General features: G+C 33.7%; 2 protein-coding genes across 4 annotated transcripts; both read left to right on the top strand.

The window, feature by feature from the left end:
* Positions 1 to 3105: 3105 nt before the first annotated feature.
* Positions 3106 to 10033, top strand: LOC106753323 (DEAD-box ATP-dependent RNA helicase 20). Of its 3 annotated transcripts, none has more exons than XM_022777465.1 (10): positions 3106 to 3377; positions 3461 to 3957; positions 4058 to 4237; positions 4324 to 4485; positions 4581 to 4735; positions 7933 to 8025; positions 8207 to 8292; positions 8369 to 8595; positions 9127 to 9213; positions 9360 to 9502. In XM_022777465.1, the coding sequence occupies exons 1-9, from the start codon at positions 3322 to 3324 to the stop codon at positions 9168 to 9170; spliced, it is 1500 nt and encodes a 499-aa protein (XP_022633186.1). In that variant the 5' UTR covers positions 3106 to 3321; the 3' UTR covers positions 9171 to 9213; positions 9360 to 9502. The 3 variants fall into 3 exon arrangements, with proteins under 3 accessions (XP_022633186.1, XP_014490609.1, XP_014490608.1); XM_014635123.2 differs by lacking the exon at positions 9127 to 9213 and adding an exon at positions 9673 to 10033 and having other exon boundaries at positions 3108 to 3377; positions 3473 to 3957; positions 9360 to 9593; XM_014635122.2 differs by lacking the exon at positions 9127 to 9213 and adding an exon at positions 9673 to 10033 and having other exon boundaries at positions 3109 to 3377; positions 9360 to 9593.
* A 4298-nt stretch (positions 10034 to 14331) lies between these two features.
* Positions 14332 to 15006, top strand: LOC106753293 (60S ribosomal protein L27a-3). Its single transcript, XM_014635087.2, has one exon. The coding sequence runs from the start codon at positions 14409 to 14411 to the stop codon at positions 14847 to 14849; it is 441 nt and encodes a 146-aa protein (XP_014490573.1). The 5' UTR covers positions 14332 to 14408; the 3' UTR covers positions 14850 to 15006.
* The last annotated feature ends 4563 nt before the right edge of the window (positions 15007 to 19569 follow it).

Below are 19569 nucleotides of genomic sequence, written 5' to 3'. Positions count from 1 at the left end.
ATAATAAATAAAAATATTATAAAAAATAAAGATAATTAAGTGATCCGAATTTAATTCAATAAAATTTAGAATATTCATTTAAATATAACACAAATGAAAAAAAAAATGTGTGATTAAGATTGTGATAAGAGGAAAGGTTTATTTAAGGTTAAGAGTTTATGCAATTGAATACTTGAAATTGAGAGTAAAACATTCTCATAAAATAAAAATGAACAATAAATAGATTGTGAGTTCTGAATCTCGCTTCAAGTGAAGTGATTTGATGGTGATACATGGACAAATATTGTTGATAGGGAGAGCACTGTGATAGTTGAACCTAATCTTTGTTTGTTGGTTTTTGATGATGTCAACACATTGATAATAAAAACATATGATTGTTGTCAAGTCACAACAGGAAAAAGGTTTTGTGTATGTTATGTTTATACATATGTTGAGTTGGAAATGCATATAATGAGTGATGAATGCATGTGTTGAACATACCAGTGATTCTGCATACTATTGTTTTTGTGAAGTGATTATATTTGTGTATGCACAATGTATGTTTTTGTGATATGAAAACCATATGCACAAAAGCATATGTGTATGACAAAATTGATTACAGTATTGTTGCAATCAATTAAGGTCATCAGACAACTTGAGTTTTGAACTGTGGCAAAACAACTAGTTTTGAATTGATTACATTAGTTGATGAATAAATTAAAACTCGCGTGTTTGCATATCTTTTTTCAAATGTGCTATGATGAGTTTTTAGAAAGAAAAGTTTTCAAAATTCTTCTAAGTGTTAAAGCTTAATCGATTACATGTTTTGTGTATTCAATTAAGTCTGTTATGATTGAAAACTGAATTTATGTTTGTCATAATTGCTATAACGGTCATATTTTTAAATGTGTTTGACCAATGAGAATCGATTACATTAATTGCATATTCAATTAAGTGCTAAGATTGTTGTAATTTTGTTAATTTGTTTAATGTAACCGATTACATTAATTAGTTAATCGATTTCTTTGCGTCAGACTTATATAAACTATATATCGACGCATTGATTATTTTCTGTAACTTTGATCATTCTAACATTGTCATATATGATTGTTATTGAGTTTAGAAAGTTTAAAGATTACTAAAAAGCTCCAAGAATCAAGAATGTGAGAGTTTGAAGTATCTTGAAGATTTCTTATGAAGCAGATTAATGAACTACATTAACTGATCGCTTTGACACATTTGAAGGTGCATCTTGATTTATCAGGAGAGAAGACTTGCAATCTTGAATTTGTTGTTTCCTTGTACGTGAGCGTCAGGAAGAAGAGTGGTGTACTATTAACTTTGAGAGAGGATATCTCAAAGGGTTTGTTGCAAAAGGGATGAGTTGTTCTGTGTTGGCAGGTTTTGTTGTTCTATGTTTGATTGAGAGTTTGTGAGGTTCTTACATTTGAGAGTTGCTTCGTAAAGCCTTGGCTGTAATACTCTGATCATTATAATGAATTACTCTCCAATCTAAGATTGTTTGGGAGAGTGATTGGATGTAGGCATTGAGGCCGAGCTAGTATAAAAACTGAGTTTTCTTTTCTTCTCCCTATCTCTTTACATTTGCATTAACATTCACACGTACGCGTACTGTTTTACTGCACACGTTTGATTGTTGCACAAGAAATATTTCAAGAACATCATTGTTTACGAAAAAGATTTAAAAAGTTCAAGTTTTTATAAAATACCAATTCACCCACCCTCTTGGTGTTGAGAAACAAAATCCATCAATTCTAACAATATAATTATACCCTCGATGTGAATATAAGTTTTTTTTTTTCACGTGCATGTTGTGTGTTAGCTATGTAAGTGTCTTTAAGGTGAGTTATTAGATTGGGATGATGAGTGTGTGCGTGTTGCATGGTTAATGATTAACAACCCGTAAGTGGATGATCTATGGTGAAGTTCCATGGTGGTAAAGGATGAAGGTCTAGTTGAAGTTGAAAGAAGGAATAAAATTGATTTAAAAAAGAAGGAAATCAATTCCCATTGACGTTGGAACCGATTCCATAATCATGAAAATAAGTTGAAATCGATTCGAACATGCATGGAATAAGGTATAATGTGCATGAAATCACTTATTCCATACATGCTTTTTGCTTTTCAATGTTGCCTCTATATTGGCATTATACATGTTCAATTCTAACCCTAAAATTAAGTGGGAGTAGAATTTCAAACTTGTTTAAGACGACTCGTGATGTTCTTAGCATTTCAATCACTATAATTGTTAATGAACCTGTCTTTAGTCTTAGTTCTGGTGTGTTGACTAGATATCGTTTATCTATTCTTCCAAAGAATGTTGAGACACTCAATTTAACTCAAAATTGATTGCATGGTTTTGAACTAACCTATAACATTATTCATTGTACTATGAAATTAATTTAGTTATTTATTACTTTATGTTTTAATATTATTAGCTAACTCTTTTTTATTGTATTGTAGAAAGAGGTAAATAATAGGATGCTTCAAGAAAGTAAAATATTATAGATTTATCCATTCACGACTCGAATATCATAAACAGATAAGTGATACATAAATGATAAATGCTAAATACTTATTTGTTTTGCTTTAGATTGTATTTGGAGTTAAAATTTTGGATTGTATTGTATTTTTTTATATTTTGAATTGTATTATATTTTTATTTTGAATTATCTTTGAAATTTAAGATCATTTTGGACTGAAACATTTTTTAAATTTGAATTAGAAAAAATGTTATATTTTTTTAAATTAAAAAAACTTGTAATTAAGTGAGTCAATGAGTTAATTGTTTATCCTGCCAAACCATTTAATCTACCAATCTAGTGGTGATTGAGTCATATTTAAATTTTTTCAGTATGGTAATCTATGAACCATATTAAATTAACTCACTAAACGATCAATCCATAATTGGTCGAACTACGTCGAATTGGATAACCCTTTTAATAATCTTAAGATGAGCTAAATTGGATACTTTTAAAAACTAAAGAAATTAATTAAAAAATTTAAAATTAAAGGGTCTAATTAAATTTTTAAAAGTAAAAAGAAAAAAAAAGTATTTAGAAGATTAAAAAAATATTGGCGCATAAATGAAGAGGTTTGAATGGTGTCGATGAGATTTTGAATGGCCTGTGACGACGAAAGAAAACGTGTCTATAAGTAAAAGAAAGGAGTCTCTTTCCGTCCACTGTCAAATAGCAACCTGAGTGCTGCTGTTTTCGAATCCCTCGTTCTTTCTGTTTTCGTTTTTCTTTCTCCCATCATTTCCTAAAAATTCATTTGATTGGGTTTTTTCTTCTGAACCCTAGCGTTTTGTTTTGCGAGATGAACCCCTACGACAGTAGATACTCTGATCCCGCTTCTTTTCACGCTCGCCGCAGGTACGTTCTCCCATTCTTTATTTTTTCCGTTTGCAATCGTTTAACGTAATAAAAAAAATCATGCTTTATTTGTTCTCTTGTAGCGATTTCCTTAGATCTATTCCGCCGCCGTCTTTAGGCGGTCGCGGCGACGCGGTTCCTTATGGCGTCTTTAGGTCCAATGGGTTAGGATCCGCACCCGTTGTTCCGGTTCCACCATTTGTACCCCCTCCTGGGGGTTTTAGCGTAGGACGAGGTAGTGGTAGAGTGGGCAATGGTCACGTGAGTGATAGAAAATACGACATAGGTCGTATTGGCGGTGGAAGAGGTGGCGGAGGCGGGGTTCACGGTTTTAGGGGCTCCAGGAGAGGAGGTAGACACGATGGTGGATCTTCTAGGGACGATTTGAACAATATTACACTTCCGAAGCAGAGTTTTAAGAATTTGGTCCCTTTTGAGAAGAATTTTTACGTTGAGTGCCCTGCGTTAAGAGCCATGTCCGAGCAAGAAGTTGTACATTACCGTGCTTCTAGAGAGATCACCGTGCATGGGCATGATGTGCCGAAACCTGTACGGATGTTCCATGAGGCGAATTTTCCTGGTATTTTACTTGCTTATTCTCTTGCCTTGCCTTTTTTGTGCTTGTTTATATTACTACTTGATTATTTTTTGTCTGAGTGTGATGTTGTTTGTTGGGTCAGATTATTGCCTTGAGGTCATTGCCAATCTGGGTTTTGCTGAGCCCACTCCAATTCAGGCTCAGGGTTGGCCCATGGCAATGAAGGGTAGAGATTTAATTGGCATAGCTGAGACCGGCTCGGGTAAAACTTTGGCGTATTTGCTTCCTGCTTTAGTGCACGTCAATGCTCAACCTCGATTGGGTATGTGTTGGATTCCCTGCGTAGTCTGTCATATGCTAAGTTTCCATTTCATTATGTTATGATAAATGTGTTTGCTGTTTTTTCAGCACATGGTGACGGTCCCATTGTCTTAGTATTAGCACCAACGAGAGAGCTAGCTATTCAAATTCAAGAAGAGGCTCTGAAATTTGGGTCTCGAACAAATATTAGAAGTACGTGCATCTATGGTGGTGCACCAAAGGGCCCCCAAATTCGCGAGCTTAGAAGAGGTACCTGGTTCACCTTTACTTGTGTTAGCCTACTGTATTTTGATCTTAATTTTGGAATAACATGAACATGATGACTAGATTTTGGTGCTTGGTAGGCGTTGAGATTGTTATTGCGACACCTGGTCGTCTAATAGATATGTTGGAAGCTCAGCACACAAACCTTCAAAGAGTGACTTACCTTGTCTTGGACGAAGCTGATCGAATGCTGGACATGGGTTTTGAACCTCAGATACGGAAAATTGTAGACCAGGTATTATTCACAACTAACCTGTGACTAGTAATACTAAGTAGTGGGGACAAAAATCCGTGAATCTATTTCCTTTTGTTTTTCCTATAGTTTGCCAACGAGATCTAGCCCCCGTCGTGCTCAAGTCCCCTTTGTTCTGGATTATGTGTCTTGGGCCATGGCTGTGCGTTGTGAATATTAGTAATGAAAAGCTGGGAAATGAAGAAATATTTCAATCATGAGAGAAAATGATACTAAGCTAAATAGCACGATAATTAAAAGCGACATTATTTCAAAAGTTGTAGTTAAGGGTCTGAAGAATTCCATTGTTCCACAAATTTTCCTTGCCTTCCATCTTCCGGTCTTTAAAATAATTCAATTCAGAAATCCGAAGCAGACAAGGATGGCAACTTTCGGGTACTAACACGACCCCCCTGACTTTGACTGTTAATACTCGTTTTGATCCAGTTCTGGTACTGTTACCTGATTTTTTCTATTGGGACGCGGCAAGGAGTGCATTAAATATTACTTGCCCTGAATCGATTCTCGTTCCCGTTCGGTACTTTTTATATGTATATTTTACATCACACACACACACACACACACACACATATATATATATATATATAGATATTATATTTGTACACATTTTATTATAATAGTTTTATCATTTGAATGATTAAATGACAAACTTAAAACAATAAATTTGGTTAATATAATTGTTAACTTTTATTTTCTAAATTCATTTTTTTTTGTATTGTTTGAAGTAAAGTATAATTAACAACGTAATCTATAAATTATTTAAAATGCATGTGTACACTAAAATTGTAAAAAATGTTGTGACGGCTCTTTAGTTGAACCTGATAAAACCTCCTGCTTGCTAAAACACAACAATGGCGATGAGTATTAAAACTTTAAAGCTGTCACTTGTAAGCATTAACCTGATCCTGTCTCGTCTTTTTGTGGGGATAAAGTTAGAGTGAGCTAAACCTGGCCCGCCCTGTTGCCTTATTAGAAGCAGCCCCTCCACTTTCCTCAAGTACTCAGCAATCATAAAATTCCTATTCTGAAATCCAAATGGAAGGTTAAACATTTATTGGTACCACAAGATTAGCATATCTAGTACAAAAATATTTGACTTTGGTGATTAATTAAGATAGTCACTAATGATTTAATTGACTTTATTTTTACTCTTTACAACTACATAAAATTCAGCTAAACATGTGAGATTTAGTGGCCATGCCTGGAACAAGAAAAGAGACTTGGAATATAGAATGCACATCCTAGGGTGTCTTGGTATGATAGATATGCTGGATTTTTTAAATAAACTTTGACTCATTTTCTCTCAAGACGGTAATTATTTGGCCCCACTCCTATTCGATGAAAGTAAACTTAATAGTTTTCTGCCTATTCTCCATAATCTTAGCTTTTTGTAGCACTTTGTTTTTTAAGTATTAGTCATGAAAGAATAGAGGTCAATTACCCACTTGCATAGGGAGAATGTGTTCAAAATTATACTCCCTCTCTTGTATGAGGTGAGAACTATTGGTGAGACTCTATGATGCACCAATACTTCAATTTGGATCACGTATCCGTGTCTGATAGATACTTATCAATAAAGTATCTAATCTATAAAGCAATAATACTTTTATGATGACAATAATTTATGTTTTTATGAAAACTTTAATCCATATGATTTTAATTTGGATTCACACAATAACAATCATATATTTACCACTGATTTTGAATGTTAGATTGCAGCCCTGCAAAGAAATATCCCTGCAATTCATCTTTGCTGTTTTTTTTGCTTGTGACACCAATATCTTGAATTCTTGAATGAATTTTTTCCCAACCAAAACAGCCGCATCTTCTACTTTATTTCTAATAGTAATAGTCACCATGTTCCCACCACATTGTGCTTTCTTTTCATTGTCTTCACCCTCCTTCCCTGTTTTGACATACGCACCATGACCTACCACACTATCTCTCCTGAAAAAAACAACTTTTGCAACTTCACTTTGAGAAGCAAGAGTCACAACATTCCCATCACAGTCTTCACCTGATGTATTTTCCCCACCAACATTTGTCACATTATCCACTACTATAACAGCAGCTTCTTATAACAGCAGCTTCTGTAACTTTCTCAGCAGCAACAACAACAATGTTTCCATTACAGTTTTCGTTTTTGCCTTCCTCTTCACATATATTCTCTTCTCTTCTGTCTTGTCCTCTAATTCCTGCAAAAAAATCAACACTCAAAACAACAACTTCTGACACTCCACTCCCCGAAGTAATGGTAACAACATTCCCCCTCATGGTCTTGGTCTCCACGTCCTCTTCACTGATATCCTTTTCTCCTCTTCACTGATATCCTTTTCTCTTTTCTTCCAATTGATTGGATTTTCTCCTCCATTCGAGGGTTTCTTTGCTTTCTTGATGTCTTGCAGATTATCTTTCCCAACAACCATACCGTTCTTTACCTCTTTCTTTCCTTTCTTGATGTCATGAAGAAATTCCTCTCTCCTCCCCTTTCTTGCTCTGTCAACAGATTTCTCCCTTTCTTTTGAGTCCCTTTCTTGATTTATGAGTTCCTGTAGTATGACTTTCATTTCTTGGACGATTTCCCTTATTTCTTGTATATTGTCTTTTTTATTATTTTTTTTGTCATGGCTCTTCCTTGTTTGCTGGCCCCTTTCTCCAAAGTATTTACCTTTTCTTCCATGTCTCTCTTTCTTCTGGATCCGACAGGTCGGACCAATTTGTTAGGAACTCAGAATTGAAAAGAGAAAAAATAGTAATATTCTCTATTGTATAAATTGAAATGAACACAAAAAATAGGAGAGCATTCTCTCTTCCAAGAGTTTCTCCTTCACAAAGAGCTCAAGCTCAATCTACAAAATTTTCCAAAAGTCCCCTTCATACTAGGACCCCCCAACTATATAAAGGAAACCTCACTTACCTTAACAATCTAACTAACAACTACTTCTTAATCTGTTTCCTCCTATCATAAACATTATATCCTATCAGAACCACTAAATCATATTTAAATGATCAAGATGGATAAATACGCTCAATCTTTTTAATTTTGCCTCTTGACCATTCTCATGAATAGTTTGTATGACTTACATTTATAGTTATCACATTCTTATATGACCTGTGTGGTTTTCATATTGATTATGTATAATAGGCGCATTTAATTAATTTGTGATTTGAAATATTAGATTCGACCAGATAGACAAACATTATTATGGAGTGCTACATGGCCAAGGGAGGTTGAAACTCTGGCAAGGCAGTTTCTGCACAATCCATACAAGGTTGATGCAATAGTTATTCCACTCTCTTATTTTTTTTATCATCTATCATTTTTGGATACCTAAATTTGTATTTGCTATTTCTTCAAAGAAAATAATTTTGTGCTATGAATTGACTTAATTAGATGTCATTTGGTTGATTATTGATGAGTGCATTCTCCCGTGGGTTATCATGATCCTATAGGTAATTATCGGGTCACCAAATCTGAAGGCAAATCAATCTATAAATCAAGTTGTTGAAGTTGTAACAGACATGGAGAAATATCATAGGTTTGTGTCCTCACTGATAATAGATGGTGGCAAGGGTTTATGCTTTCCAAATTAACAATTTAGCTTGAAAATGCAGATTAATCAGGCTGCTGAAAGAAGTGATGGACGGGAGCCGGATTCTAATTTTTATGGAGACAAAAAAGGGATGTGATCAAGTTACGAGACAAATGAGAATGGATGGGTGGCCAGCACTATCCATCCATGGTGATAAAAACCAGGCTGAAAGGGATTGGGTCTTGGCTGAATTTAAGAGTGGCAGAAGTCCAATAATGACTGCCACTGATGTTGCTGCACGGGGTCTTGGTAGGATCATTGTGTTTAGAAGCTTAGGATATTTTATCTAGGTCTAAAACTTTAACCATAGGGAAAGTTGGCCGGCTGCTGTCCAGTTCTCCTTGATATAATTTGTGGTTTGGGTGTGTACGGGCCATATTGTCAGTATGTTGGAACTGCCTGTAACATGACCAAGGGATTACTAACTTGCATCCTGAGATGAAATTGTTTTGTTGCAATCAGTAGACTGCATGTTTCTGTTAATTTGGGAACTAACTTTTTAGGTGTCAAGTTATATGGATTCCTGGGTCACAGAGTTCCTTTGATATGGCTCGGATATTGATCTATAACTTCTGAGGTGACATATCACGTGTGGTCCTGTAGATTTCATAGAATGGGTTAATGCATGGTGGTTTACATGCTTGACTGAAGGTTAGTTATCAATAATTTGATAGTGTAGACTGAAGAGATATAGATCATATGCCTGTCATACGTTTTTTAAGGACATAGTCAAATTGATTGATCCCCCATCCACAATTATGGAGCTGATTGTATTTGCAGCCCGGTCGACTCATGCATGCTTAGTCAATAATTGGATGTGGTAGATGGCATGATGGTGAAGTAGCTCCTTATCCCTGGAAGGTTAAGGTGGGCACATTGATGTGATGAATGTGTTGAGTTTGATCTATTTGATCTCTAGAATCTTACAGCTCAGGGATAAGGGTTTTTTCAATTTTATCCATTTTTAAACCTGACTCTTAATTTCTAATGATGTTTTACTATGTTACTTGTAGACGTGAAGGACATTAAATGTGTGATCAATTATGACTTTCCATCAAGCCTGGAAGATTATGTACACAGAATTGGTCGAACTGGTCGTGCAGGGGCCAAAGGAACTGCTTACACATTTTTTACACACGCCAATGCCAAGTTTGCTAGGGATCTGATCAAGATTTTACAAGATGCTGGTCAGGATGTGAGTCCTGCATTGTCTGCAATGGTTCGGTCAGCTGGTTCTGGTCAATATGGTAATAAGAATTTCTTGTTGAAGCTGAAATTTGAGGTTTTCATTAGGATAGACTGTAAATAGTTCTTATGTTTATGTAGGATCAGGGGGAAGTTTTCGCGCAAGAGGACGTGGAGGCTATGGGAATCGAGGTTTGACATCAGGTTCCAATTCCATTCCTCTAGGTTCGAAGAGGCCTTGGCAGTATCTATAGTTTTGATGTGCTTTAGGGAAATTGAGTTTTACTATGTTGGGGTGGTAGAATTTTGAGCATGCTTGCATGTGACCACTGTTACATTTGAAACAACACAATGTTGGATTTAGGGCAAATGTTTGGAAAAAATATGTCGTCGATGATTGATACATGTATATACCTATTTTCCTCCTTTGACTTGATAAAAGCATTAAATCTGGATAATAGGTGATCAAATGTAAAAGGTTAATGGGTTAAATTTATTTTTACTTCTTAAAAGCATTATAAGTTCTTATTTTACCAATTCTACGGCTAATGATTAGATGATGTAATTCTTTAATAAATAACCAAGCTATAAGTTCAAATGATCCTGTTTGTTGGACCGATCACTGACTTGACTGTTATTCTATATAAAATTCAACTAAATTCAAACACGAATATAATATATAATTTAGTTGTCTTAACTGCTATTTTTTTTTTCCAACTTGAACAGTCTACTAAATTAAACAGATTGTTGTTTCTTTAAATGAAGTTAAAATTATTCAAAACACATTTTTTTAAAAAAATTAAAAATGAAAATGTCGATTGGCCTGTTGACCTAAGAAATACGAACTAATGTTTTAGAGTATTGCTTGCGTATACCCTATCAAATTTCAGTCAGTTCAATATAATATTTGGTCCGCTGTCTCACATAAGGAATTATTTACTTTTGTAATTTTTTCTTCAACTACATGTACAATATTAGTGTGCAAGAATAATAAATTCTATAATTTTTTTAAATATTAAATATTCATAATTTTATTATTTTTAATTTTTAAATAGTCTGTTAAAATTTTATATTAGATATATATAACCAAAACAATAACTTAAATTAAATTACATTTTTTTTCTTGTGGACCTCTATGCAGACCCGAAGCTCACTCCTCGTTGCAGTCCATACTACAACTATGTTAAGACTAACTTATTTTAGGTTAAATAAGTTTATGATAATTCTGTATTAAAAAATTGTATTTCTAACCATTATTTTAATTTCAGCATTTAATAAATATATAAAATTTGACTTTAATAATAAATTTCCTATTTTTGAATTAATAAGTTTAACATGTAATTAAGTTTGCCACTCTCAAAATATTTATTAAACGTTGAACAACACTAGTTTGTAAGAATATTGAATTATAATACCGTTTCATTTAAGTTTAAAAATTAAACCACATCTCTACAAAATTAAAATATGTAAAGTAGCCTAACATCATAAAGGCTTCTTTTTTTTTTGTTTTTCATTTCCTAATGTAATTGAACATCGACAAGGGACAATTTTTTTTTTTCTTTTTCTATTCGTCAATACATAGATCAATGAGTATGATATTATTTTATCTTAATTATAAAATGTTTGTACCTTAGACATATAGTTTGTAACATCCCAAAATATGTGTATAATTCATATCAAGTGGAATGTAACATATTATAATAATAGAAAGCAGTTAATAGTAGTAGCAGATGAAGTGTATATAATACAGTCATCCAAAATATGATATAAGCTCTACATATCGTTATAGAGTCTTTCAAAAGGGAAAAGAGTAAAGAAGACTAATTTATACACAACGAAAGAACTGAGCTACACTACTCTACAGTATCAGGAACATCTGGAACGTCTAGTAGCTGCTCCAATGGGGCCTCTGAAACTTCTGCTCACATCCAATTAGGATGATCATTGCAAAAGAAAACAAGCACAAACAAGACAGACAACAAACAAAGCAAGGGTAAGCTAGAATTCAAAAGAATACAAATCAATTTAAATTAAACAAAGTAAAAGAGACATACAAGCAATTGCAATCATAGAAGGACGACTTTAATAGATTATGAGTTATAGTTTTATTAGGTAGTGTTAGACTTAGACTCGTCCAGACCCGGAATGAATATCGAGCTATGGCGGGTCATGCACTTGTGGTGGCCTCTACTGCTTTGCAAAGCCAATTGCTATGGGTTCCACCCTACCACCACAAGGTTAGTCCGTTATCACTCACCTTGGCCCATATAAAATGGAGACAACCAAGACTAGGACCCCCTACTACTCTCACCACATGAACTAATCTTTTCTAAGTGAGATTGAATAGTCATTAAAGTATTAAGGGCAACCCCCAAGACTGAGCTACCTATATTCATTCCAGAAACTTAACTTAGATATCACCTAGAGATGATACTTAACTCTTTGAATCATAATTCATACCATACCAACTTCATTGCCTTTAAATTCTCAATTTTATACATAAAGATGTTATATTACTTTGGTTTCATACAAATCCTACATAATTAACTCATACAATACTAAAACAAATCATACAATGCTAGAAATAAGTCATACATTACATGTTTTCACATAAAAATCATTTATTAATACCAATTTCTCTATCAACTATAATTACCTATACTTAAGTAATTCAAATAGCTTAGAAACCCTCACCAATGGCTCCGGAAGGGTCAAAAACCCCCATAACGACCTAAAGAACGTCCAAAACGGACATCCGGAACCCCCCAAACTATCAAAAACAAAAGCAACAATAGAAAGCTGCGCCCAGCGCCATTTAGGTGCGCCCAGCGTGAAATTTCTGCTGGAAACAGCAGGAAATGACGCCCAGCGCCAACTTTGGGGCGCCTAACGTGAATTATGCAGATTTTTCTACATAATTGAGCAACTCTACCCCTAAGTTTCGTTTTAGGCCTTTTGGTGAACTTTGGATACTCCTAACTCGAAATACAAATTGAATCTAACTTGTTTGAAGTCTCACACGCCATCCTAACTCAAAACTCTAAGAGATATGCAAGGAAATTGGATCTAAAACTCTAACATTACTCACCTAGGAGCTCAATCTGAATTCTACCACTTAGAAACCATTTTAGGCCAATTATACACTTCCTATAAGTCACAAGTGACTTAACTAAACTGTCTCAAACACCCATTTCAGACCTGAACACCTAGATTGAAAATTCACTACCCAAGTTCCCTAGTTTTAACACAACCGCTGAAAACTAACTTAGCCCTTTTTCAGAAAATATGCAGAACTAAATTCTTCTCTTAAGACTTTAAATTTGCAACACGCACACAATCATACAACTCAAAATTTATCTATTATCAGTTCTCATCAATCACAGACCAATAACGTAAATTTCATTACACATTTTTCATTGATACAAGCGAAAACCATACAATATCATACAAACTCACACATACAGTTCAATTCAACAAATCTTCTTATAATTAGATATAATAATTTATCACTTAACAACTAAACTTAGATGAATCAAGCTTCCCTTACCTGGGATTCTAACAGAACAGTTTCAAAGCCCCCCCTCTTTCTAGACCCCTCAGGAATTCTGCAGAATTTCGTTTTCACCATAGAGATCACAAAATGGTGATCAAAACCAGTTGTAAAGTTGAAATTGGAATGAAATTGGAATTGAGTTGAAAAGGAAGAGTATAAACCACATGCAATCTGCTGATTGCATGTTCCAGAATCTAGAACAGTGAGGAAAAGAGGGGAAATTGCTTACCTCTTCTTAAAATCAAAATTTAGAATGGAATTTGATGAAGCTTGGAGGATTCTTGGCTTCCAAGCAGTTAAGTAGCTACAAAAGGTAAGTGAGGTGGATTAGTGTGGAGAATTTGGTGAGAGCATGCAAGTGTTTGTAACAAACGTGAGAGGAAAAGTGTTGGCTGTTTTTCAGGAAAGAAAAAAAAAGGCATTTGTCTAAAACTTAATTTAGTTTTAAATTTTCAAATTTCTTAAAGTTGAAGCCAAATGTCTCCCTCCCATTTGCCGCCAAATTTTTCAGTCTTTACATAGTTTGGAGAGATAAATTTAATGAACATGTCGTTTGTGTTAAATCCCGATAGGCTCAACATTTTGATTTTTAAAATATTTAATCAAAATTTAATAAAACAATATAATTTTTAAATTCTATTTTCTAATGTTGGAAGTCCCACATCGACTAGAGATAAGGCCAAATTATAATATATAAGTGAGGTGCAAACCTCACCTTTGGAAGTCCCGCATCGACTAGAGATAAGGCCAAATTATAATATATAAGTGAGGTGCAAATCTCACCTTACAAGCCCGTTTTGTGGAGTTGAATTAGACTTAAACTCACTTTCTAATATGGTATCAGAGTACAAGCGTTCTACGCATACATTCTACTTATGAAAAACTTGAGAATCGTCTCCGGAGTTAAAAAGAGAAAGAAAAGGAACGAGGTAAAGAGAGAAAAATAAACATGAATAAAAAAATAAAAAAACAGAGACAGAAAAGAGGGTTTTCAGCTTCAAGCCTTACATTAAATTTTTTAAATTATATGATAATAAAACTATTTAATAGTTTTTTTGAAAAATTACAGTACTGCACTAATTTTTTAAATATATATTCTTAACACGTATTAATCCTTTTAATTAAAAAAAAAACGTTGTGTGAATGTGAGAGTGAAAATTGAAAATTTTCATAAACATAATGAAAACGGATGAATGAGCGAGGGTAAATTGGTAAAACAACCTTCGAAGCATGCTATATAAATCCCAAAACCCTAATTCATTGGTGCGGCCGCTCCGTGATATAGATTGTGAGGGAGAGAGGAACAGAGAGAGAGGAAGAGAAAATGACGACTAGGTTTAAGAAGAACAGGAAGAAGAGAGGTCATGTGAGCGCCGGGCACGGTCGTATCGGAAAGCACAGAAAGCATCCCGGAGGTCGCGGTAACGCCGGTGGTATGCACCACCACCGTATCCTCTTCGACAAGTACCATCCAGGTTACTTCGGCAAGGTGGGTATGCGCTACTTCCACAAGCTCCGGAACAAGTTCTATTGCCCCATCGTCAACATCGACAAGCTATGGTCCCTTCTCCCCCAGGAGGCCAAAGACAAGGCCACCGCCGACAAAGCTCCCTTGCTCGATGTCACCCAGTTTGGCTACTTTAAGGTTTTGGGTAAGGGTGTTTTGCCTCAGAACCAGCCTCTCGTTGTGAAGGCCAAACTTGTCTCCAAGATCGCCGAGAAGAAGATCAAGGAGGCCGGTGGAGCCGTTGTTCTCACCGCTTAGGGTATTTTTGTTTAAAAGGATTTTGAGATCTGTTATTTTTCATGTGATTTTGGTACTAGTTTCTATCTATCTGTCTGAACTCGATTAGTTTAAATGGTTTTTATATTCTCAATGTTCCGGATTATATCTTTTTATAACCTCTTGATTGTTGTGTCGATGCTGATGCTTATGCCTCTGGCAACTGGTCTTTATCATTCATACAAGTTTTTCAAATGCATCCCCATTCGCTGCGAAATATCTGCTTATAATGTTTTGATTCAGGGCAGTTGCAATGCAGCGATATTGGGATCAAAGAATGGTTTTGCGCAAATTGAGTCTTGGTTTCGCTTATACGTAAATGTTTGGGATTTCTGTTCATTTGGATGCCTCCCTTTTTTTTCTAAGATGCATTCGTGTTTCCTTTTGTAACTTGATGTTTTATTGGTCAGTGGAATGAGTCACACGACGAAACGGAATGAATTTACTGTTTCATTGTTTTAATCTCGTTACAATTTAACGCAAACAATACTGGTACCCTCTCATTTACTTAAATTAGAGGGAAAATAACACATCGGTATTTGATGAAGTTGAATGAGAGTGTATAATCAGGTTTTACATGTCTTCTTGATTGAGATGAATGAGGTGTGTAATCAGGTTTAATGAAACTCTGCCGTTTCCTTTTAGTCCTTCCTCTCAATTGGCTGTGTAATTTAGTAACTTTTTTGTGTCTCCTACTATCTTTCGTTTGAATTGGTATAATGCCGGATCGAGGTTTTAATTGTAATGCTAGTTTTAATCTGTTTGCGGCTGTTAAGACTAGTTACTTGTTGTGGACACTTGAAATTATTATGTGATCACCTATTGCATAGATTAAGAGACTGGGATATGCGTATTTGATGGCTAGTTTTTCTTCCTTGATGATATTGGCTGGAGTTTTCTCCTTCCACTTTCAACATTGGTGGTATTACAACTGCTTCAATTTCTGGTAAGGCACCGTAAACAATCCTTTGATTAATGTTTAGTCCAAGAGAATAGGGTGTTTACATCCCTTTAAGTCGTGCATTTTTTTATCGGGAAGAACTCAGGAATAGCTTGCTCATGGCAGTGCACTTGATTTGGTTCTGGCCCAAATCATGACACCATAAAGAGGAAGCCCTTAGGAAATAAATCTGGCATTGTACTTATGATTTGTTATTTTGTTTGATTTTTAAATAAGAATCATGGATATTTTTTAGGAATTTGAAGTAGAACCTTGTTTAATCAATACATAATCTGAAGAAGTAGACTATACATAACCTGAAGAAGTAGACTGACACGGTTTCTGGCGCAAGTGGGCTGCCTCACGTGGTTGGATTTTAAATAGTTAAAATTAGAATAAAAATTATTTTATATAATTAAAATCTGTATGTCGTATTTTTATAGAATATAAATATGTAGCATTTTAATTTTAATTTAAATTAAAAAATAAAAGTATTAGTCAACTAAGTTTTGATTATTGTTTGCTAATTTGGTAGTTTAATATGTAGAAATAGTAAAATTTTGTTAGAATTAGTTAATTGATTAAAGATTTAGAAAATGGTATAAATGAAATATTTGCTTTTGACGGATTAACAGCAATCTTCATAATTGTGGTTGGATTTATTTAAAATCATTTAATTAAATAAAAAGGAAACAAGGAATAAAAATTAGTACGTAATTATTTAGCTTATTAGTTCAATAACAAATATAAATAATCTTAAAACTAGCATGTCCTAATTATAAGAATGTCTTTATCGAATTCTGCAAAATGTCCTCGAAGAATTCTCAGCCATTCTTCTAATCTTATACTTTTTGGGCTTTTCTCCTGCACTTTTAAGGGTTTTTTCTACACTTGTAAATTTCTAACATACCCTCATTTAATGAGCTTGTTAGAATTTTACTTCATTCAATTTTATTCAATGCCCTTTTTTTTTTCTTATATATATACTCTGCACCCCCCTTAAGTTGTTCGTGGTGCTCCTAGTCCATTACTGCGCGGGGGAGTTATTTTTCGTTAAATTTCTCCACGTCAATAGGTGTATGAAAGCATTACAAAGCTCATTTGATTTTGAAATCTGTTGAATACTCAAATCAACATGTGTATGAAAGCTTTATAAAGCTCAATCTATTTTGAAATCTGTTCATTACTTAAATGGATTTTAAAATTTCTGTTAAAAAATTAAATGCAATTCGAGATCTATTGAAAAGATTGAGAAATTATTCAAACTTTGAAATTCGTTTAAATTTTATTAAATTTTGAAATTCGATTAAAAAAGTGAAATAGATTTTGAAATTTATTAAATATTTTTTTGCAATTTTTTATAATTTGTTATTTTGAATTAATTATATCTTTTATTTATTTTCATTTGATTAATAATTTTCTATATAAATTTTTTAACTTGGTGAAAATTATTGTTATTTAAAATGCATGAAATAATTTAAATAGTTTATTAGGTAGATTTTAATATTTTTATTTTGAAGTTTTATCATTTAAAGTTTATTAAAAATTTGTTAGGCTTTTTTTTTTATAATGTTGTAGGTTATTATAAATCATATTAGATATTGAAAAGTGAATTTTATCTTATAAGTGATTATAGTTTAAAATAGAAGAATATTTTTATGTGATCAATTCTTAAATAAATTTTAGCGCGATATCGGATTTTTTGGCTTTTATAAATGAGGTGATCAAGGAAGATTTAATAGATTATTTGTTGAGATGACTTTATTGAATGAGTGACATGAATTGTATATGATTTATGATTTGTTGTAGTGACAATAAGATCAAACAAAATTATCGGTCAACCTTAAAAGAAGACGTTTATGTTGTTAGGATGTGAAAGAAGTAGAAAATATAGAAAATACAAACCTGATATGCAACCTAGTACATACGACATCCAAAAATGTGAGTGTCCTTTCAAGTTAAGGGATAAGCCATCTTCTAATGACAATAAATGGGTATTGCAAGTAATATGTGGATACCACAACTACAATTTGGTAGAAACTTTAGTGAGTCACTCTTTTCCTGGTACGTTAACTTGTACTAAACAGTTCGTACTCATTGATATGATAAAAACCCAAGTAATACCTACAAATATTTTGTTGACTTTTAAAAAATGATCGTGATGTCACTACAATAAACAAGTTTACAATGTAAGATATATATATATATATATATATATATATATATATATATATATATATAATCATTGAGAGGATCGAGAACTGAGTTGTAGCAGTTGATGATGATGTTGGATTGTGACAACTGGATTCATTGGAGTAGATGTGTGGAGGAATCTAAAGTTGTAAGTGACCTATTTTGGACGCATCCTGATGCAATCAAATTATTGAACTTATTTAATATTGTTTTGTTGATGGATTCCACTTACAAAAAAATAAATATTGGTTGTCGTTGCTAGAGATTTTTGTGTGTCATCCATTAGGTTAACCTACTTAGCGACATTTGCATTCTTATCAAGTGAACGGCAAAATAGTATCACTTAGTCTCTTGAAAGGCTGGGAGGTTTATATCTGACATTTGGGTGGTCCACATGTCATAGTTAGCAACAAAGACTTGTCTTTGATGAATTCTATTGGCAACACGTTTCCTAAGTCTTATTAGTTGCTATGTTGCTTTCATATTCTAAAAAATGTCAAAGCTAAATGCAAAATGTTAGTTAATTATGTTGAGACATGAGATGTGGTAATGGAAGCATGGGAGAACGTCATATATTGTGAAAATCAATCTATGTATGGTGAGTAAATACCCTGGGTGAAAAAAAATTAGTAAGATGATTAATATGTAAATAGAAAACCCATATAACCATATAGTAAGAAAATAATTTGGTTAAATGTGAGTATGAAGTCCTACATCAATTGAAAATTAGTAAAATGACTAGTGTATAAGTAAAGAGACATATAATGAAACGGAGGATTGTAGGGATTTAATGTTGGTATGAATTCCCACATCAATTAAAATTAAGGCACATGACTAGTTAGTTAGGGTTAGGGGTAGGGATAGGGGTAAGGGTAGGGGTAAAGGTAAGGGTAGGGGTTATGGTTAAGGGTAGGGGTTAGGGTTTGGTGTTTAGGGTTTAGAGTTTAGGGTTTCGGGCTTATGGTTTAGGGTTTATGATTTTTGGATTTAGGGTTTTAGAGTTTAGGGTTAGGTTTAGGATTTGTGGTTTAGGGTTTAAGGGTTAGGGTGGGTTGGGATTGGGGTTGGGGTTAGGATTGGGATTGGTGTTAGGGTTAGGGTTAGGGTTTGGGTTGGGGTTAGTGTTGGGTTAGGTTAGAGTTTAGAGTTTAAGATTTAGGATTTAGGGTTTAGAGTTTATGGTTTAAAGTTTAAAGTTTATGATTAGAGTTTAGCATTTATGGTAAGGGTTTAGGATTAGAGTTTAGAATTTTGAGTTTAAGGTTTACGATTTAAAGTTTATGGTTAGCAATCCAAATTGAGACACGATTTTGTGGAGATCCAAATTAACCATACTATAGGATGAGTGCTTTTGATGTTGTGGAAAATGCACATTCGCTTAAGAATGTTTAACAAACCTATATTTGTGCTTTTGATTTTGCCAAGTTCGTCTTTCTAATTGAATATTCAATGGTTTTTGAACTCTATGGTCAAAATTTTGTAAGATGGGTCACATCAAATACTTCTATGCTCATTTCACAAATTTGACTGGTGAAGTTAAGACAATTGAATATTGTGTATGTTTAGGGT

This window comes from Vigna radiata, unplaced genomic scaffold (genome assembly GCF_000741045.1).
Source record: "Vigna radiata var. radiata cultivar VC1973A unplaced genomic scaffold, Vradiata_ver6 scaffold_223, whole genome shotgun sequence".
Classification (NCBI taxonomy): domain Eukaryota; kingdom Viridiplantae; phylum Streptophyta; class Magnoliopsida; order Fabales; family Fabaceae; genus Vigna; species Vigna radiata.
The sequence above is the reverse complement of the archived record's forward strand: the minus strand, read 5'-3'. Positions and strand labels throughout refer to the sequence as shown.

Bases quoted from the DNA above. Each gene is read 5' to 3' on its own strand.
- LOC106753323 (XM_014635122.2), top strand. From the start codon at position 3,322: ATGAACCCCTACGACAGTAGATACTCTGATCCCGCTTCTTTTCACGCT. The intron at 3,958-4,057 runs GTATTTTACTTG...TTGTTGGGTCAG, and splicing joins CCATGAGGCGAATTTTCCTG to ATTATTGCCTTGAGGTCATT. The intron at 9,594-9,672 runs GTAATAAGAATT...ATGTTTATGTAG, and splicing joins AGCTGGTTCTGGTCAATATG to GATCAGGGGGAAGTTTTCGC.
- LOC106753293 (XM_014635087.2), top strand. From the start codon at position 14,409: ATGACGACTAGGTTTAAGAAGAACAGGAAGAAGAGAGGTCATGTGAGC.